Source organism: Adiantum capillus-veneris, chromosome 28 (assembly GCF_014529385.1).
Source record: "Adiantum capillus-veneris isolate H3 chromosome 28, ASM1452938v2, whole genome shotgun sequence".
NCBI classification, from domain to species: domain Eukaryota; kingdom Viridiplantae; phylum Streptophyta; class Polypodiopsida; order Polypodiales; family Pteridaceae; genus Adiantum; species Adiantum capillus-veneris.
The window spans coordinates 24,843,271-24,865,688 of record NC_140958.1 but is presented as its reverse complement, the minus strand read 5'-3'; the positions used below and the strand labels follow the sequence as shown (position 1 = coordinate 24,865,688).

The 22,418-nt window shown below is 42.8% G+C and overlaps 1 protein-coding gene across 1 annotated transcript; it reads right to left on the bottom strand.

Moving 5' to 3' along the window:
* Positions 1–593: 593 nt before the first annotated feature.
* On the bottom strand, positions 594–11,346 carry LOC147420189 (RNA-binding KH domain-containing protein RCF3-like). Its single transcript, XM_086503854.1, has 8 exons — positions 10,060–11,346; positions 2,792–3,184; positions 2,461–2,712; positions 2,100–2,384; positions 1,913–2,007; positions 1,635–1,743; positions 1,393–1,541; positions 594–1,025 (listed from the first exon to the last, which is right to left on the bottom strand). Exons 1-7 carry the CDS (start codon positions 11,200–11,202, stop codon positions 1,407–1,409), a joined length of 2,412 nt encoding a protein of 803 aa, XP_086359980.1. The 5' UTR covers positions 11,203–11,346; the 3' UTR covers positions 594–1,025; positions 1,393–1,406.
* Between the last annotated feature and the right edge of the window lie 11,072 nt (positions 11,347–22,418).

Genomic DNA, 22,418 nt, shown 5'->3' with positions numbered 1-22,418 from the left:
TTGTCCTCACTACCTCACGTCCTCATATCCAGTACCTCAATGATACATATCGACTCCAACCAGCCAACACAGCAGTCCTTGTTCAGGCTCTCCTCTAAAAGCTCCTTCATACTGATTACTCTCAAAAACTTTTCACTATATTAAAGAGAACATGCTACAGTCCCCGCTAGGAGCACCTAACTAATAACACCTAGATACATTTTTCACAATGCTTGGGCATACTCGTCTCCTTAGCTTGACTCTCAAATCTAACAGAAAACTCGATCACAGCATCCTGGAAACTTAACTACAGTGAGGCACCCACAATCTTCACTTTTACGCCTGCATTCCACTTTCGATGCATCCCATCATTACATCCTTGGAAAAGTCCCAACCAAAGACCCCAGAATCTACTCTTGAAATTAGAAGACCCTTCAAACCCGCATCAAGAACACAACAGAAGCAAAACCCATTCAAACCCCATGTGCAGCACAACAGACAAAAAGTAAGCAATGGGCAAAGTAAGCAACGGCTTCCTGCCCATATGCGGCACAAAACAAAAAGGAAACCTTCTGATGACTGGACCTAATTGAGAACCTCTTCGAACTGTGAAGTGGAAACTCGAAAAAAAGATCTGGTTGTTAAAATGTTTCATAAAAAACCACATCGAAGTACCAGAACGGATCAAATTCTTTAAAACAGAGGCACTTGGCTAGATTCTTTGTTCATAAACTTTACAGCTTGTCCTCTACTACTCACCGAGCGAAGGCCAGGACTTGCCATGCAGCTTTGACTCCGAAGGCCAGAGCTTTTTACATTCCACTCTGCCGTTAAGCTTGTACCCATGGTAAATAGATCTCAGTACATCGAGCTCTAAAGTCGTACAAAGAGTTGAGGGTTCTAAGTTTTTTTCTTGACAAACTTCGAGATAGTTTTCCAATTTCACTTTCAGCTCGTGAATAACCTGTTTTGTGCATTTCAGAGTTGAAGACACATCGAAGGTAGTTTCCGGTTACGTTGTGTGGATGTTTCAGCTCCCGCATAACCTGTTTTGGACATTTGAGAGATTTGAAGACAAATTTCAAGTTTTCACAGCTAAGGACTGGGTCTCCCCAACAATATAACCATTGTGTATTTAATCATTCCTTCAGCAACGATGGCCTCTATTCCAGAAAGTTACAATGTAGCTCAGAAACGTGTGCTCGTCTCTTGGTTTTCCATGTTCTAAGATTCTAAGTTTAGCAAGGCTACTTTTCCAGAAACCATCTTTCTTCAAGAAGCAAAAACGCTTTCCAATGAAAAACAGATCATGCACGCATCTTACAAATCATTTACATTCATAGCATCAGTGGATGCCAGGCAGATGGTTGAGGGGAACAAAGCAAGAGATAATACAATCCCAAAACCACTCACCACACAATGATTGATCATTGGCCACTAAGTATGAATGCTTGTAAAAGACTCTGTGCAGCATGAGTCTGGTCTGGAGTCCCAGAAATTTCAACAACCCTCTCTAATGCTCCTGGTGTGACACCATTCACCTTAACTCTAGCACCTGATATCTGCAAAATGGAAGGGGATTCAGTTCTTTAGAGACTTACTCAGTTATTATATCCTCCAAAATTAAAAGCGCAATGCTAGTTGATGTGGCTAACCTTGCAAATTTGCTGCAAATTACTGCCACTCTCTCCCACAATAGAGTTAATTGTATGCTCAGGCACAATAACTTCGACTGTTTGAGATGTTATAAATGCTGTATTTGCTCTAGTGCCCACAAAAACAATAATAAAACCGCTTCAGTTCTGAAGAAACCTAATGGTACTACTTCCAATAACAAAGTGTCATGAAAGAATCCTACAGTAAATTTCTACTAGCACGCTTCATAACAAATCACACAGCAGGTATTGAGATAGTGGTCTGTGTGGATGCTAACCTCTTCGGTTCTACACCTAGTTCCCTCGTGTGCCCTAGCCCTAAAAGATCGGGCAAAGCTTTACTTCGAACCTCTTGGGCATAGGTTTGAACCGGCTGTTGAAAATAAAATAACACAACCCATTCACACCTGAGTAAAGCTGAGAAAAGCAGCAAAGCTCACAGCTCTCACAAGAGCAAACATTCACCTGAGAAGGCCAAGTTCCATGTGAATAAGGCCCTGTAAGACCTGACAAAACATCCTGATAAGGTGCCCGATACCTTTCATATGGTGCGGGTGCTGGCATCATCTGAGTTCTCGAAGCCAGTGGGCCTTCGTTTGGTGAAGCTAGTCCTGAGAACGAAGGTAGCTTGGCATCCTTAAACGCAGGTCCAAACCCAGGTCCAGCAGCAGCCCCATGGAACAAATTGTTGCGTAACCTTGTTGTTATTTGCATAAGAGCTTCATGTGCTGCATTAAATTTGCCTACAACCTGCAAAGATACAAGGTCCATTCTGTACATCTTACTTTGTTCACAAATAGTCTTAACATCTCTGAAGCACCCTTACCTCTACAAGCTCATCAGTTCTCAAAGCACAAGGTGGAAGGTGCTCCTTTCCATAGATATGAATCTTTGCACGTGTCGACTTCCTCATCTCTATCACAATCGACCCACCTTTACCAAGCAGGCACCCAGCCTGATCAGCAGGGACCAGCAATTTTATAGTAACCAGCCCATCCTTATCTTGATCCGCAGCCAAAATCCTGCTGTGAAGGATCATGACTGCTCTTTGTGCCTTGGAGAACGCATCGTCAAGTGTCTGAAACACTCAAAATAAGTTAAAACACCCAGCTAACAGGCGCATAGCATCATATGTTTAAGAAAACAACAGAACTTGCCTCCAGTGCTGAGACACGGATCACACGCTCATCTCCAACTTTAGAAGACACATCAATGCTGATCTTTGCCCCTGTTTCCTCACGAATACTCTGTACAATACTGCCTCCTTTTCCAATGATGCTACCAATCTTTTCTTTTGGACACATTATGCGAAATGTCACTTCCCCTTCACCAAGAGATAATGAAAGACCTGCTGACTGCCCCAAAGAATGCCTAGGTGGAGACCTTCCCAATGCTTTTTTTGCCCTAAGACCCCCGCTTTTTCTGGAAAATTCTTCTGGAAGACGAGACACTGCTTTGGGATCCTCACCTGGCTTTTTGGGGGGGTTATTTCGCAACTGTGTGGAGACGGCTAATAAAGCTTTTCTAACGGCAGTCAGGTCACCTGTGATCTGACATAAGAAGACCATACATCAATATGCCCATCCAGAACTAAAGCAAAAGAAATGAGCAAAAATAAACTAGCTAGAATCAGTGTCACACAGTCAGGTAAGAGACAAACGATACTTAACAGCTGCAGCCTTCTCACATCAACTGCCTGAATTATTAAGATTTGCCGAGTACTACTACACCCCAAGAGCACTGGCCCCAAATGTTGGCGCCCCTTTCGGTATTTCTTTATATTGCTTGAACTCAGTACAACGCCGGTACTCCAATCCCTGCACCTTCAGAGAGAAGCATGCCAGAGAATAAGCCCTCTGCACATTTCTAAAGGCCCTTGGCCTTTTGAAAAGCAATTACATGAAAAGCATCTAGCCTCAAAAGCTCGCGTTGAAAACTGCCCAACGTAAATCATGGAAATCTGTATAGGCTGCCACATCAGCAAGTCAACGCGTTTTGCAGGCGTCCGTACAGCTGCCATGTCATTGATTTGTGTGTGTATATGTGTAGAGGTCCCGCTTCACTTGATCTCTTTAGGTCACTTGGGCCCCATCGGACAGGGTCCCATAAGTTGGCAGGAACTCCTCTTTAGGAATAGGCCACTCGGCAAGACTTTGCAAGTTGATGAAATTTCTTCTGCTTTTGCTTCTTCTATTGCTTCTAGGGTTTAGGCCCCTCCGTCGGGATCTATAGGTTGGCTCCGTTCTTCAGTGGCTTGACACATCAACAATTTGTTACAAACGGCCTTCTCTACATTCGATTTTTTTAACGCTCCTCTCTCTTGCCTTGTTTTTTACGCTACACCCTTTTATTAAGTTATAAGTTGCCCTTTTATTTTTGAAGTGGCCAAGACTTTTTTAAATAAAGTCTAAAACCTGCATGTTATTTTAAAAAACATCTTACAGAGAGTGAGAACTCCACAGAGCTTCACTTTCTAAGCTCCGTCATCCTCTCCTATCGCTCCATTCTCCCGTCTGCTCGCGCTCACGCACTCATGCCATCACCTGCTGGCCTACGGACCCTCACGCCGACACGTAAGCTCCTCAAAGTTAAACTTTTTGTAACCAAAAACTTAAAAAGTACAAAAAGGGACCGTTTTCGCGTGAAATTTCCCGACCTTCGCCATGGATTCCTCCAACTCGGATGCACAACGTGACGACGCACCAGGTCACATTCAAATTCCGTTCACAAATGCTCTCTACACATGGATCACAAGCACTTTCCAGAGCCTCGACCAACGTATATTTGCTCTGAAAAACACAAACGTTCAGAGGAACATTCGCTTGATCTCTCTCGAAGGGGTCGTGCAAGGGTTTAAGTACCGTTTAACGCCCGTATTGCTGCTCTTGAAAATACAGCTCAATTGACAACTGCGCATATTTCCAAGAACAATACCCATCTCCAACAATTGCGGACGCAGATTGCTGCTTTTGGGCGCTCATAGGGTGGTCCTACTGCCATGATTCTGTACAAAACCACCAATTTCTCAGAGAAAAGGAGTGTACGGAACTGGCCATGAATAATTGACTTCATCAATGGACCACATATTTTGATCTCTATGGGGAGATGATGAATGGAGGATTTAGACGATTCCTCTTTATCTACGCAGTAAGGCGGTGGTGCGATAGAACAAAGAAGCCTAAGACGTGGGTCAACTTTTGTATGAAATTCAAGAAGGATTTCGCCAAGATGGATCCTTTGAAAGCTTACGCAAAATTACAAAGTCTTTCGATGAAGACACTGTCTTTTGACAAAAAAAACACGACAGCTTTCAAAGAAGCGCTCACCTTCTGCAAGGTGGATTCCACACGTGTGTACATATACCTGTTGAGATAACATGAGGATTGCAGTTGGGCCTTGATCAAATATAAAGCCTCGACTGACGTCAAGGATGCAATGGCAAAAGCCAAGACGTTTAATTTAATAAATGGAGCGACTTATGAGAAAAATCAGGTTCAGACCACCAATCCGGCCAAGGCACTTTGAGGAAGCGACCTCGAACTTAACAAAGTTCAAAATCACCGTCGAGGTCTTCTCAGAGGAATGTTGCGGTTGCTGATGCAGTAAAGAAGGGGGCTTGCTTGGGGTGTGTCCAGAAGGGCCACCAAATCAAAGATTGCCCCAAGAAGAACACCGCAAGGTCACCCTTCAGTTCAGATTCACGAGATCTCAGGTAACTCTAATGTTATTCAAGTTAAAATCCATCACTTAGCGGATAGTTCATGCACTACATGTACTTTTAGCACCAGAATGTTTGATAAGCACGATCTTCTTTATTTCCCCGAGAAGATTGATGGTCATGACGTAACCGTACTCCTTGATAATGGAAGCTCACACAATTTTGTGGATGCAAAATTGGTGCAGAAATTACGCCTGCAGACGCAAGACAGTGACCATGAGTATCATGTGAAGATGGCTCGTGGCGAAGATACAGATGTATGGAATTAGATGGTTCTTGATTTGTCGCCCAAGCTAGCTGATCACAAGATTTCCACATCATACGCCTAGACAGAGCAGATGTTATTTTGGGAATTCCATGGCTTAATACTGAAAACACTGATGCTATTCGGGGGTCTTGTTGCCATGAATCTACAAAACGCTGGTAGGTCATGCTGACGCAAAAACGCTAGGCTGATTCTGCTATCTGATGCCAAAACGCTAAATGCTCTGCTGTTTTGCTACTGCCAGGCTGATCTGCTATGCAAAAACGCCAGGGCTACTGTAGGGGAAAAACGCTACGCTTTGCAAGTTGCAAAACGCTAGGTTTGCTGATGGGGGGAAGTCTTGTTGAGAAGGTGTCTGTTGAACCTTGGTTCCTGCTGCCTCTTCTGCCAGATCTTGCTAGCACTAGGTTTTCTTATATACATCCGACTCAATTTGCCCTACCCAGTTTCTCAACAAAAGTCACTTAAAAATAATAAGTGAAAATTGGCTAAAATAGGGAAAATAGGTCTATGCATTGTAAAAATGCTCCTGATGGGTTCTGATTGTAATCTGATGATCATGCTGTGTGCAACCAGAGGATATGCATCTACTCTGAGTGCTTGGTCATGCACGGTCTACGAACAGACTCACAAAAGTGTCAGAACACTTCCTAAGCTAACTGAACTGAACCCATGTCATGAAGTAGCTGGTCCACGTACACATACTGTTAGATGTGCACGTGACAAGAGCACTCGAACGAAGAGTCTCAGAGAGAGTTGGACCCTCGGGAGTTGTATCTTTGCGTAGCAATAATAAAGAAATACCGAAAGCGGCGCCAGTCTTTGGGGCCATTGCGCCTTGGCTCGAAGCTCCACTGTGCAATGTCAACTCTCCTTCTCTCCCTCTATTCAAGTTCAGTTCAGTCAATTGCAATTTCTGTTCATGTGTTCCTACTGATTTCTCATTTGGAGTGTCCAAGCTTACAACAAAAGAAGTAAAGATTTGTGGAGATATAAAGTCTAGATCTTGTCAAACATTTCAATTCCGCTACACCTAACATGACACTCTGCACCCCCCGCCCACGCTTTTTGTATCTGCCTGCATAGCCGACCCTTTCGGGTTAGGTCACAGCAGCAGCGGGGGCTGCCCTAGGTGGGGAGAGGAGACCCCCTTAGGACGCCACTTATGTTAGCCTCCCCTTCTTTTGGATAGCAGCAAACGACGGAGATGGAGAAGAAGAAGACATTAGCCGCCGCTCAATACCATTAGCCAAGCCATCTGCATGGGAGGCATATCGCTTGCAAGAGTTAAAGGAACTCCAAGAAGAAATGGCAAACAAGAAGAAGGAGATGATAAAGAAAGATGAACAGATCAGTGAGTTGCAAAAACAAATGTTGACCATGAAAGACACAACAGCAAGAAGCAAGAGACAGTTCCATGACAGAGACGTTACAAAAAGAAATGACAGATTATGTATTAAAGGTAAATTCATCAAACTCGGCACATTTTGTTAAAGAGGTCATATCAATAATCAAATAAAAGGAAAGGGTCAGAAACAAGTCAGAATAGGTGGGTTTCACTTAGGCTCAGAAAGGGAAAACATTGCCTCCGAGCTTGAAGATGACTATGTACTAGAAATAGATGTTCTTAAAGAACAGTTAAGCAAAGTCATACCTTTTGTGGACCTAGGGGAACCCACCTTCATCACAATCAAAGGCACACAAGCAAAGGTCCTATTGGAACAAATCTGAAAAAATAGCAATCATGAAGTAGACAAGGTCCCTTCAAGGAACAAAGGTATGGATAGCCAAGGACCTTAATCCCACTGCAGCTTAAGAACAGGTTGGTAGAGTTGGTCAAAGTCAGAAAAGCAAGGAAGAATGGTAAATGGGCAGTATACATAGGTGGGAGAGCAATCATTGGAGAGTCCACACCCCACCCCCGAAAGGGGCGAATCCACATTCCACTTCAATTATCTACTTTCACCCCCATGTAATGAATTCCATTGTAATGTAAACTCTTATGAGTCATAAGAGTCTCGAAAAAGCTCCGTTTTTCATTGGATTTTCTTTCATCGATGCCCAAAGTGGAATGTAAACAAAACATCTTGGTCCCATAGGCCGAGTTCGGCCTCTTGTGGACGTTAAATAGATCTCTCCAAGTCTACATCTAAATATCGTGCTATTCTGACACCAGTAACTCTATAACTCGATGAACCAAAATGATATTGATATAAAAGAGACCACTAGGATAACGCATCTTAGAATTGTGTTGAAATGAGGACATGCCACTTTGGGTCTAGAATTATTGAATCATACCACAAAGTACAAGCATTAGATAAATGACTAAGAATGGCTAAAAGGCTACACCGCACATTTGAAGCAAAATGGCATAATCTACTGTATGATCATTAGAAAATGAAACATTGTTTGCTCGCAATTCCCACACGTTTGCATTTACTTTATGAAGCTTTGCATTACTAATTTAAAAAAGTGAAGAGGCACTATACAGTCAGTCAAGAATCAAGATAAACTATAGATGGTGGAAGCACAAACTTCACGAAAGATATTTGAGACAACCAGGCCTATATTACCCATCTTTCAAAACCCCATTTCTTTCATGACGCAAGAATTCTTACTTCTTCTCTCACATCTCCATGTCAAGTAAGTAGTTCCTTCTCATACTCTACTTATACTACTCAGCCACCCAATACTAACCTAGTTCCCAGTTTCCCTTCTATTTTTACATATACAAATCCCAGAATTCGTATCCCCCTTAAAACTTCCTATACCTCAATGAATCCAGGAATAGCCCAAATTCACCTATAACGTGCAGTTATAGACTCACTGGAAAGTGCAACTATAGACTCATGGTGGTCATCCATAAGACAATGTAAGTTGTAACCATCAACTTCATCGTGCATAGTGTTGACTATATACTATTACATTCCACTAACGTCACCAATGTTGAATAGTCGTCGTACAACTAGGTACTAACATAAGCTCCCAACACCACACCACACGCACACACATGAGCATACATCAACACCAAGTTCAGTGTACTAAGTTTCTGCCATGACTTCAGAGAATAAGGGCAGACTCATCCACGATCAAGCCTAGCACTAGAAAAAAAAAAGTATTAATGCCACAACAAAAGTAGTTGATAGGACATACGCACCACTAAGAATAGAACGAATTTCCAGAATATCAATTGGTCGCAAATCGGGCGAAAACTTCACAATGTGAAATCTGCATGTCTGCTAATAAGACTAAGACATATACCTACACTAATCTAGGAATAGCCCAAATTCGCCTATGAAGGAAAGTGCAATTGTAGACTCATGGTCGTTATCCATGAGACAATATAATTATCAACTTCATCATGTATAGTATTGACTAAATACGACATCCCCACTAACATCATCAATGCCCAACAGTGGGTGTAGAACTAGGTATTAACCATAGCAACCAAGGTACGAGACGAGACGCTTAGTACACAACGTACAATATGCGTACTCGACGTATTTTTGAGAAATAAAAATAAAATACGTCAATTTTTTTAGATATGATACGTTAATAAGGACAACTGAAGCACAATCGTGCACCTCCTCAATGACTCTCCAATATTTAACCATAGCACACATAATTGTACGTTTTGATATCGGACATCCCATATTCTGAATGAAATTCGCATATATTAGCTGCTATGGTACAAACATTTGTTCCCAACACAACACAACACACGCACACATATGTGACCATACATGAACACAAAGTTCAGCGTACTGAGTTTCTATCATGACGCCGTAGATCAAGAGTAAACTCAATCACGATGAAGCATAGCACTAGAAAAAAGAAAAAGATGGAAAGTATTTATGCAACAAAAAAGGTAGTTAATAGGGCATATGTATTACGAATGACTAAGAATAGAAAGAATTTCCACAATATCAACTAGCGCAACTCGGACAAAAACTTTAAAGTATGAAATTTGCATAATACAACTAAAACATATACCTAGATGAATCCAAAATTCACCTATGAAACAAAGTGCAGCTATCGATTCATAGTAGTCATCCATAAGACGATAGAACCAGCAACTTCATCATGCATAGTATTGACTAAATACTACTACATCCCCCCTACCAATAGACTAGGTATAACATTTGCTCCCAACACGACACACACCATACACAGACACACACATGAGCATACATCAAAACAAAGTTAGCGCACTGAGATTATGTCATGACTCCAGAGAATTCATAACCCCTTCATACTTCCTAACCAATCAAAATGCAAACTAAATTTCTTAAACTTGACACTGTGTGCATATCCCAAAATGATGTGACATTTAAAACCCCTCGTACAAGTAAGTTCACAATTGAACATTATTAATCTGTGATGTATTACTTACCACCTCCTTGCGTAAACAAAACCATACATGCTTATCATGAGAAAATTACCTGGACAACTTCATCGGCTCGGGAGGCACAGATCGGAAGTTGATCTTTAGGAAGAACTCTAATTTGGGCCCCTGATTCCTCACGCATTTGTGAAACAATTTTCCCTTGCTTTCCAAGCAGGCAACCTACTTGAGAAGTGGGCACAAGAAGTCGGGTTACTATCTCCTGCCCCCTCTCCGCATCAATCTCCTCTGGCTTTAGAGGGTCTGCTTCTAATATTCTTAGGTGAACTCTCAAAAGAGCTTCTTGGACAGGGGAGAGCCCTCTCTCTTTAGGATCCATTCCACTTTCAGCCAGCAGGTGGGTAACTTCTTCCTTGCCATTCTCCTTGCCACCTTCCATCGACTCAGATATCACCTCATTAGAATTCCCCTCAACCTGTTCTGGTTTGGCTGCTATCACCTCCGTTGGTTCTTTCTCTGCTGCCTCTGCCAATTTCTCGTCTCCTGCTGAATTCTTCACGTCTGTATTCTCCTGTTCTGCTTCCGTTGGCATTTCCATTTCTGTCTCCATGGACTTCTCCTTTTCAGGTTCAGCCTCTGTCAGCTTTTCCTTATCTGAATCTGCCTCTGGAAGTTGTTCCTTATCTGATTCTGCCTCTTTGAGCTTCTCCTTATCTGATTCCGCCTGCAGTAGCTTTTCTTCATCTAACTTCTCCTCGACCAACCCTGTAGTCCCTTCTGTTTTCTCCTCTGAGGCCTGTCCTATAGCTTCAGCCGGTTGCTCCTCTTCTTCATCTGTATCAGACATAAGGTCGTCCTTATCTTCATCCCCATCCCCAGATTTTTGATAATTGCCTGGGCCACGAAACTTTTGTGGTCGGAAACCCTCTTCCTTGGCAGACACTGTGACCACCCTTTCATCACATCCATAGACAGCATCTTCAATCCTGATCATTGCCCCCGTGTCTTGCCGGATAGACTTGATGATGCTCCCAGCCTTGCCGATGATGCTGCCGGTTTTGGAAGCTGGGCATAGGATTCTGTACACAGTTTCTCCTCGCTTGAGAGGGGATAGTGGCGAAGAAGAGGGAGGAGAAGCAGCTCTTTTCTGAGGTGTTCTCCTCTTGCTGGCTCGTCCATTAGCTTCTGCTTCTCTAGCGATGTCGGAAAGAGGGCGCTTACCCGCAGGAAGGGCGCTCATGTTTGAACGAAGCAGGAAACCTACAAAAACCTGTGCTTCAGGCTTCAGCTACGCTTCCTTTGGCGAGCTTCTGCGCGCCCCCACTTTAACGCCCCTGCGCTGTATATCAGTATCCTTGTGTTCGAGAACGGGACCTCAAATCGAGCACAAACGATTCCTCGCCGTTCGATCCTCCAGCTCCCCCTAAAACCTAAACCAAACTACCAACTTAGAGAGAGAGAGAGAGAGAGAGAGAGAGAGAGAGAGAGGATGAAACCCTGCTTAAGACCTGCCGCCGTAAGCACGAAGCCTCTTATGAGCCGGGCAGCACACTGGCGCGCGACCCTGCAATACCCACCTCGACGCTTGGCTTCAACCCGGCTTCGACGATTGTCACTTACATAAACAGGTCCTTCCTTTGTTCTCTGCAATGGCCTCTTCTTCATTACCTTTGGCTTTTAAAGTAGACCCTAGGGAAGAAGTTCAGAGCTTAGTTCATGAACAGTTGGATAACACCCCCTCCTTTGATGCGTCAGCTCTGTCTGATATTTTACAAGATTCCATCACTAACGATCCTCAGATCAAGGGGGGTCATCAAGTATCTTTGGATTCTGAAATGGTTTGGCAACAAATCTCTGTCTTCAAAGCCAGATTTGTTGTTCTTTTCTTTTAATGGTAGACTGCCTCAAATCAATGGTATAGGAATGGCCATTGATAAGGGCTTTGGTGCTCATGTTATAGACAAAATCTTTTATGTTGGACAGGGACTTTTCGAGGTACTGTTTCTTAAGCCCCAAGATCAGGCAGTAAGAATTTGGTCCCAAGGGAACAAATATTTGGGAAATCTCCCAGTACATTTCAGCCAGGCAATGGCAGTAGTCCTGTGGTGGATCAGACATCTGTAAATGTCTCTCCAGCTTATGCTCATGCACTTGGCACGATAGCTAGCCATGCTAAAGGGGTTTCTAGACCTCTATTCAACCCTAGTCATGCAGGGAACCAGGCAAAATCTGGTAGTGGGCACCAAGGTCCTTCCTTATCTACTAACCCTCATGGTATCATTAGAACCATGGATAAGGGGAAAAGGCCTATTGATGCTGAGGGGTTCCAGGTAGTCTCTGCTAGGAAGTCTTTCAAACCACGACAACAATCCTCGAGGTACATTAGCCCAAATGTAAATTCTACATGATATGGCCTCACCTGATACCTTGGCTGCTATTGAGGCAGCTTGTACTACTATTGAAAAAGTACCTACCAATCGGGAGGCTCCTGCTATAAATCTTGAGGTTAACGTGGTGGACAGTGATGGTAGCTCTCACTAGGGGGGTAACACCCAAGTTGTTATGAATACTCCCTCATGAAAATTGCAACTTTTAATGCTAAGGGTCTTAACGAACCCACTAGGTTGGCTATGCTTAATAAATGGGTTTTGCAAAAAGATCTTGATGTAGTGCTCATACAGGAACATAAGTGGCATAAAAGAGCCGGATAAATTTATCACTTTAAAGGATACTCTTGTTTTTATGGGGGGGGCGGGGGAAGGGGTGGGGGATGGTTATGGAGCGAGCTTGATGAAGTGAGCTTTGGAGTGAGCTTTTTTTTTTCATTTCACCACCACTACCTCCCATTGTCGCCCCTTAGCACCCATCACCACCCACCACTGGTGGTTAGTGGTGTTAACTTACTACCACCATGTGCCACCCCTACTCCTACCACTACCGCCCATTGCTGCCCCTCCCTCCAATGGAGTAGCCAAGGACCTCCTCTCCCTCTCTCTCTCTCTCTCTCTCTCTCTCTCTCTCTCTCTCTCTCTCTATATATATATATATATATATATATATATATATATATATATATATATATATATATATATATATATACACACACACACACACACACACACTTTTCTATGACGTTAAATTTCTCCTCTCTTTCTCTCTATCTCTCTAAAAAAACCTAAAACATTTGCGATTTTGCTAGTGCCTTCGGTGTTTTTTTTAAATCAGACCCTCTCACGGCTCCTCTTCTCTCCCTCTCATGATCCCTCCAACCCATTCTCTCTCTCTCTCTCTCTCTCTTTTCATAATATTACACTACCTCTTACAGCTATATGACTATAATTTTGATGAAAGAAAAACCTTCACATAGGAAAACTTGGATAAGAATTCTTGCTATAAACATTTCCCACATAGGCATTACTTTCTGTTCATGAGTAGCATGGCTATAGTCACTTATGACACATAGAGTGTGTGTAGGGACATATAATGTCTAGTGGGGTAGGACACTTAAAAAGGGACATCTAATGCCCAGTGGGGTAACGACTTTCCACAAATAAACTGTGACCAGTACATTAAGCCATAAACACCCTGCACGGATCCGAGCGCCAAGTGAGTGGGCGAAGCTTGGGAAAGAGGAAGGGTTAGTGCTGAGTCTGCGCAGTTGGGAGGAATTGTTTGACGTCAACATACAGAAACTGATGGGGAAACGTACGCTTGATGGGCAGCTGTATTCGCTTGGGCCACTGAGTCCGTATATGACGTGGATGAGCCTGAATAGAAGGCGAAGGGCCAGTATGGTCTCCATGAAGAAGGGTTGTGCGGGGCTGTCGGCTCTCTGGAACATGGTATTGAAGACCTAGCACTATAAAAAGGTGAGCTTTCTTATGCTCACTTAGTTTCCTTGCAGCATCGCTTGTGTTTACCTTCTGTTATTTAGTGATTATATCACCTATCTATAACCCATACTGTGGGTAGTAGTATCAAGTTCTAATACAAAGATGGCAACTGGTTGCTCTGCCGGGTCCTCTGAGGTATGAAGAATTTTAATTAGTCATGTTTATTTGCCTGTCTCTGAGCATTTAAAGAAGTAGTACTCTCTCTCGAACTGGTAATAAAGGCTTGTAGTACTCTATCAGGGAACTGGTAATAGAATACTCATGATATCCTTGTCGCTCACTTAGTTTCCTCTTAGTGTTACTGCTATCTATTCTAAGATATACACACATAACTATCATATTGGACTTGAGTGATAATCTTCACCACGAGCATGGCTACTGGAAGCGCTATCGAGACCTCTGAGGTACCTAGACAATTACTATGGTTGTTTTTTTTGTACCCATGAGATCGTATATTCTGAGAATGGAATGCATATTTAATGCTACATAAAGAATGGATACACTTATTTTGCCTACCTGTTTGCTTAAAAATACACGCTAAATTGGCTACAGGAGTGTTATACTGCTTACAAATATTCTGAAGTCTGTGCTATGCATAGTAAATGCTAGATAGGAAACGGTTGCACTAAACTTTTCTCAGATTTGCATACTTTTCTGCGTAAAAGTAGACACTAATGTTGATATTGGTGGTTGTATAGCTTACTGTAATGCTAAAGGCGTGGGCATTTATCTAACAGTATAGTAGATCTAAGTCTATCTAAAAATGATATGGCACATGGACTACCCTAGAAACTATGCAGGGACCTTTGTATAGACAGAAATAGGCACTTTTTTAAATTTAGACTCACATATCTAGAAGCTTATGCTGCATTAGAGACACTACTACTTGAATGATTGAGAGCCAGTCATGCAGATCACTGTCTATATTTATGTGAGATTGCCTATATCTATCAGCTATAAACACCTTGTATGACATGATAAGTAATCTTTTCTGAGATGGGAATGGGTGGATTGTTACTTCTTGTTGTAATGATCAGTCATGGAGATGATACCTCAGGCTTATCTTTCTTGAGTTCTGAACTAATGATATCCTATGATCTAAGAAGGGAATGCATATTGAATACTACAAGGATACACTTAACTTGCTTCAGATTTGCCTACTTTTAATATATACTAGATACACTGAACGACCTTCAGAATTGCCTGTTTTTTGCTTGAATATACGCTCTAATGCTGCTGCTTACTGCTTCTCTGATAGTTTTTTGGAAGTGCAGTAGCCCTAATCTTATGGCATATGGCTTACCTTGCTAACTATGCCATGAACGCTGTTGTACTGAAATAAACGTTTTTTGTTTTCGATTAGATTCAGACATCTAGGTTTTTCGACTGCTTCAGTTATACTTCTATTTTGACTAGTTGAGAGCCTGCTATATGAAAGATATAAGCCATGATAGGTTTTTGGCCTACCAGTTACCATTAGGTATAGTGATAAGACAATCCTTTCTGGGACAGTTTAAAGCGGATTTTAAATCTGTTTTTGGATAAAACTTAGACCTGAAACTAGTTAAATATATAGGATGCTGGGAAATGCTGAATACCTTGCTCCGAATGATGTCTCAAAAATGATGGCAAATATATGGCTATACCCCCTTGATCTGGTTATGCTTCAGGATGCGGATACTAACAGTAGTATATATGTTGAAAAGCTGCAAATCCTGCACTTTATTATGAAGGTTTTTTGTCGGATATAAGAAGAACTTCTAAAAGAGTATTTTTCTTATAAATCTCTGAACAAAAACACTCTCACGCGATCTATGAGCAAGAAATGACAACTCAGGTTTCTTTTTTTCTTTTGTCTTCTCAAATAGTTGCCAGAGAAAGGCCATTTTCCTGATGACAAACCACGATACTGGGTATGGGACTGTACCCTACTAAGGGTATTGGTAGAAATGGTTGAGCTCTTAAATGCAGTTTTTCTGCTGTAATAAGAGCTTTGCTGGTATGATTTAATAACACTCTGCTTGGATGATAGTACACATATTTTGGATCCCCTTCTTATTCCCGGTTACCATATATCAAGTGTGGGCATAAGATATTGTTGGTGGAAGACAAATGTTTACATTGAAATGTTATACAGTACTGATAGCAGTACAGGGCTTGGTTATTGGAAGGTAGCATTTCTACTGATGTTTTGGCAGGGAACTGATAGTATATCTACAGAAAATGATACAGAGGCGGTTTTTTCATTTGGTATATGGTATGGCTGAGGAGGGTGAACAAAGCTTTGATAACACTTTTAGTAATATGTTATGATTGTTTTGTTTGATATATTGCGAAATGAGGTTTGGCAATGACACACGAATAGTGACCAGCATAAAGAGGTCTGGCTCCTTCGGATCGTATGCTGGAATCAAACTAGAAGTAAAAACCTATGTTCTAGTCCAAAAAACGTGAGATAGGTATTAAACATATAACTAACCAGGAAGGCTCATTAATGGGATACTTCTACATGCTTGGGCTTGAAAATCCAATTGATTAGGATTTGCTGGCTGAAAAAAGATTATCCCTAGCAACACTTGGCTAGCAATAATGGCATGGTCTATTGTAGTGAAAAGCAACATGTCTTTAATAGGTTTTATGATCTGTGAAACTAAAGCTTCCATTACTTGAATGAAAAGATGTTGGACTTGTTGGTCCTTTACTGCTTATTCTCTTTTCTTAGCAAAGTTAGGGTGACATGGATAACAACTAGGGCTACCCGAGTTACCTGTAATGATGTTTGGAAGCTAATCAATTGATTGTTTTCTTACTGTGGATGCAGGTAAGGGTGCTCTCTCTCTGGCTCTGCTTAAAGGAAGAAGTTGATGTTACCTTTTTCTCTACCACTAGCAGGACCCCAGAAACACTCTCTTCTGGCATGTTCTCTACAAAGATGTATCATTTTAGTGTGAATGACTAAATTGATATGTCTACTTTTTATAGAAATTGTAGTCTTGTGGTTCTTGTACTTCTGTTGAAGTCTCATGTATTAATTTAGCCTATGTAGTAAAACTCTCTCTCTCTCTCTCTCTCTCTCTCTCTCTCTCTCTCTCTCTCTCTCTCTCTATATATATATATATATATATATATATATATATATATATATATATATATGTGTGTGTGTGTGTGTGTGTGTGTCCTCCTATCCCTCTCTCCCCCCTCGCCTCTCTCTCTCTCTCTCTCTCTCTCTCTCTCTCCACTTGCCACCCCTCTCCCCACCCCCTATTCCCTTTCTATCTCTTTGCTCCCACCACACCACCCTCGAGTCCCTCCAGCACTAGAGAGAAATGAAACGAAATGGACTAAATTGTTATACTAACTAAAATGGAATGAAATGCTATCATAAGGCAAAAATGACCTACGAGACCAAATTGATACAATCTTGGTGAATCTAATACTATGCATGGGTATAAAGTAAAATGAGAGAGAAAGAGAGAGAGAGGGGAGGAGAGAGAGAGAGAGAGAGAAGGGAGGGGCTAGTGGGAGAGGGAGAGGTAGATAGATAGATTTTATTATCGTCCTCGGACGTCAAATATGACATATGGGACCAAAGTTACATGTGATGTAGTGTTTGTGTGGCTGATGTGAGTGATTCTTGATGGTCCAAAATTGTGGTGATGAGAGTTGCAATGGAGAGCCCACACTATGACTGGGAGAGGAAAGTGTGTAGGTCTAGGTCATGGCTAAAAATGTGAAGGAAGTAAGTTCGCATGTGACCAAAAGCTGAGCACTCTAGAAGTGTGTGGTACTTAGACTCTCGAGTTTGCAGTGAAAGGGAAAGGGAAAGAGAGAGAGAGAGAGGGGGGGGGGGGGGGGGGGGGAGAGTGGAGTGTAGTATCTTCTTTTTTTTTAAGGGAAAGAAAGGGAGTGCAAGGGGTGCTTAGGCCAAATTTTTTATTAAAAAAAGTCATCCAAAGCAAGCAATAGCGATTTTTTTTTTTTTGGCCTAAGCACCCTTGCATTCCTTTTCTTTGTCTTTAAAAAAAAAAAAAAAGAACTACACTCCACTCTCCCCCTCTCACAATCTCCTCCCGCCCAACCCTTCCCTTCCCTTGTGGACCCTCGCCCCCCTTCTATCTCTCTCTCTCTCTCTCTCTCTCTCTCTCATTTTATTTTGTACCTAGACATTGTATTAGATCCACCAAGATTGTATCAGTTTGGTTGCATGGGTCATTCTGGTCTTTTGAAGATAGTTAATATAGCATTTCATTCCATTTCATTTCATTTCTCATTGGGATTGGAGAGACTCAAGCGAAAATGTGACGTGAGGCAGAGAAAGAAAAAAGGAAGATGCAGTGGGAGAGAGATGGATAAGGAGAGAGAGAGAGAGAGAGAGAGAGAGAGAGAGAGAGAGGGAGGGAGAGAGAGAGAAAGAGTGAGAGAGCAAAATAGAAAAGGGGGCGACAAAATTGTGAGGGAGAAAGGGGAAGTGTATTGTTTTTTTTTTAAATAAAGACGGGCTCACCTTGTACACCCCCCCCCCGCGCGCTCCCTCTCTTTCTCTCTCCCATTCTCCTACTCTCTCTCCACCTGCCACGCCTCTTCTCTTTATCTCTCTCTCCCTGCCAATCGCCCCCCTCTCTCTTCCCCTCCCGCTATCACTCTCTCTTTCTCTCCCCTCTCTCCCTCTTTTACAAAAAAGGGAGGCACTAGAGATACTGCTAGTGCTTTGTTTTTTTAAAATAGCTCTCTCCACCTTCTCTCTCTCTCTCTACCCTTGCCACCCTTCCCTCTCGTCCTAGTGTGTGTGTGTGTGTGTGTGTGTGAGAGAGAGAGAGAGAGAGAGAGAGAGAGAGAGTCTCCCCTTGCCACCCTCCCCTCTCGTCCTAGTGTTAGTGTGTGTGTGTGTGTGTGTGTGTGTGTGTGTGTGTGTGTGAGAGAGAGAGAGAGAGAGAGAGAGAGAGAGAGAGAGAGAGAGAGAGGGGTGGAGCTCACTCCAGGAAGGGAGGGAAGGCAAGGGAGGGATGGAGAGAGAGAAAGAGAGAGAGAGAGGGGGGGGGGGGGGAGACAACGAGAGAGGGGGGTGGTGGGCGAGAGAGAGACACACGAACAGAGGGAAGACATCATGAGAGAGGGGTGGAGAGAGAGAGAGAGAGAGAGAGAGAGAGAGAGAGAGAGAGAGAGAGAGAGAGAGGGGGGGGGGGGGGGGAGAGAGAGGGGGGGGGGGGGGGGGGGAGAGAGAGGGGGGGGATAGGGAGAGGGGTTATAGAGTGACTAAGAAAAGAGAGAGGAAGAAGGAGTAGGAGATAGGAGGACTTTAGGGAAGGGATAGTGGTTTCTAGAGGAGGAGCTGGAGGAAGGGAAGGTGGTTAGAGGAGTAGATGGAGAGAGGAGGTGGAGGAGAGGAAGGATGTTGGAGGAGGAGGAGGAAGGGAAGAGGAGGAAGCACATGGGCGGCAAGAGGAGGAAGGGGAGGTAGGGAGGGCGGCACTCCAAAGAAAAAAAAAAAAGCTCCCTTCGTTGAGCTATCTTGAAGATCTAACTCAAAGGGGTGTACTCTGGGGTGCTGACCTTTATAAAAAACTCTCTCAACCCTCAGAGGGTGCTTGCTCTGTTTTTAAATAGATTTGGCATGGGGACCTCTGCATATTGTCAATGTGTATGAGGCTAACATATGGACTCATAGAATGGAGCTCTGGTCATGGCTGAAAGTGATGAATCTAGGAAATGGTATCTTTGGCAATGATTTCAACATGGTAACTAAGCTGGTGGATACCACTTCCATGGGCACTATCATGTGCAAGGAAGAAGCTGCTTGTTGGCACGAGCTTGAATCGTTGCACCAATTATCACATGCCTGGTTAAATGGGTTCACTTTCCACTCTTAAGTCTTATATGTCATCTTGGTCCAGGTTGGATAGATTTTACTTTATGCAGGATGTATGGCTATCTGCTAATTGTCAAATGCAGGTTCATGTCGACTTTTGTATGTCTGATCACTTTCCTCTCGTTATGAATCTTTCTGATGCTAATGCTATGTCTGTCAAAACTGGTAAAGCAAGGCCTTTAATGGTGAATAATCTGTTGTTACACAATAAACATTTTCAGAAGATGTATTAAGTTGTGCTAGCCATGCCAAAAGGTTGAATGATGACCTATTAATACCTATGCTCTGAAATGCAAAAATGCATAAGACATCATGGTAAGATGGTGGCTATAAAAAAAAGACAGAGACTGGCATATTTGAATGACAAACTAAAACCCTTGTTGGACCAGGTGCACAAAGGACATGTTATTGTACAGATATGTAAAGAAATTGAGGACATAAGGGGTGCCCTTCTCTCAATAGCTGAGGCTGAGGTTGCTAAGTGCACGTTCAAATGTAGAGTGAGAGAGTTATCTTATGTGAATGACACCTCTAAGGGTTTTTTTCTTAAGCTTAAGGCTAAGCATAATAGCGAAGCTATCACTAAAATTATAACAGAAGATGGGTCTGAGATCACTGACAACCAGAACATTATGCAAACCTGTGTCGATCACTTTAATGCCATTCTCAATAAATCAGCCGATGCTTCCAAGGAAAGGCAGTAGGCAATGGAAGTGATGTTAGATTATGTGGATTCTTGCATTAATAATTGATATGCCCAGAGGCTTGAGGGCTGCTTTGACTATGATGTCACCAAGTTGGGGAATGATAAAAACCCCGGAGCCTGTGTGCTTTCTAAGGAATTCTTGATGTATTTTTGGCCTAGACTCAAATGTTTGGTTAAGCAAGCCATTGATGCTATCTGGGCATCAGAATCTATGGACCCCCATCTCAAAGAAAGGATTAAAACTCATTCCTAAGAAAAAGTTATGCTCAACTCTCTCCCAATGGAGACCCATAACCATGATGGGTTTGTTGTATAAGATTCTGGCTAAGTCAGTGGCCATAAGTCTGTCTCCTCTATCAAGGAAACATATTCATATGAATCAAACTAGGTTTATTGGGGGCATATCTATCATGGATAACATTATGGATGTACAATTGGGGGCTGAATATGCTATCAAGAATAACCTCAACACAGTATTGCTACAACTGGATTATGCCAAAGCCTTTGATAGTATAGCTTGGGACTTCATTCATGCCATTATGCAAAAGTTGGGTTTTGGGGCCAAAATGAGTGCCTGCATCTTCTTGCTGGGTCAAGGATCATAGTGAATGGTCGACTTTCAAACCTTGTTCATATTCAAATATCAGTGAGGCAAGGGTGCCCATTAAGTCCTCTTTTTTTTCCAGTTAGTACTCATCCATTTTTCTGCTTTCTAGAGAAACAAGCAGCTTTAGGGGGGATTATTGGTCTAAAATTGACCAAAGAACAACTGCTGGCTCTTGGTTTTGTTGATGACATTGTGATCTGTTTACAAGCTACAAATCTAAACTTGACTAAATGCATGTCTAACCTCGCTCTGTTTTCTCTGGTTGCTGCTATGAACTTGAACCTGCAGAAATATGTACTTATTGATATAAATGCTGATCAGTTTGACAATCTCATTTGGGCTGGCAAGAGAGTTCACAAAGGTCATATTGTCAGCTATTTGGAGTACCCTATAGGGGTGCGCACTGTTGGAATTAGGGTTGCAGAGAAACACACACAGCTTGGAGAAGACGAAGGAAGCTCAAGGCACACAATAGAGAGTGTGTTACTTAGTGTGCAATAGAAAGATAGATAGCCCTAGAGTGATGGGCGTATATACAATGCACGGGGGAAAAAACCTCCTAAAGAGGGAAAAAATGCCCCGGCGGTCCTAGTGTGTTCACACACATCACTACCACATGTATATGGTAACAAATCCCCCCTGGAGTGATGCGGTGAACGAGAGCTGGCACATGAGTAAAGGGAAGTGCCATGCCCTGAGGACAGGATCAGTCCACAAAGGGGAGTAAGCCCAAAGCTTTGCGGAAAGCTTCAAGCTTCTCACGAGACAATGCCTTTGTGAAAAGATCTGCAAGGTTGTCCTGTGTTGGCACATAAGCCAAGCTGATCTCTCCTGCTGAGAGCCTCTCCCTGACATAGTGGTAATGCACCTCAATGTGCTTTGTGCGAGCATGAAAAACTGGGTTCCTCACAACTGCCAATGCGCTCTGACTGTCAGTGTAGATAGTGTTGGCAGTGTCCTGTCCAACACCCAAGTCAGCCATAAGGCGTCTGAGCCATACACACTCAACCGTAGTTGTGAAGACTGCCCTGTACTCAGCCTCACAACTCGAAGTGGCCACAGTAGGTTGCTTCTTGCTCAACCATTATATACATGAACTGCCAAGCATGAAACAAAAACCACTTGTGGACACTCGCGTGTCAAAACAACCAGCCCAATCTGAGTCCGAAAAAGCATGTAAGTCTGGCAGCAATGATCCCCCCTTGGGATAAAACAAGCCAAGATGTAAAGTGCCACTAAGGTAGCGGAAAATCCTCTTGACAGCCTGCCAATGCTTAGACCCTGGGCTATGCATAAATCTGCTGACCTGCGAGACTGCAAACTGAATATCTGGCCTCGTGTTGCATACATAAATGAGGCAGCCAATAGCAGTTTGGTAAAGAGT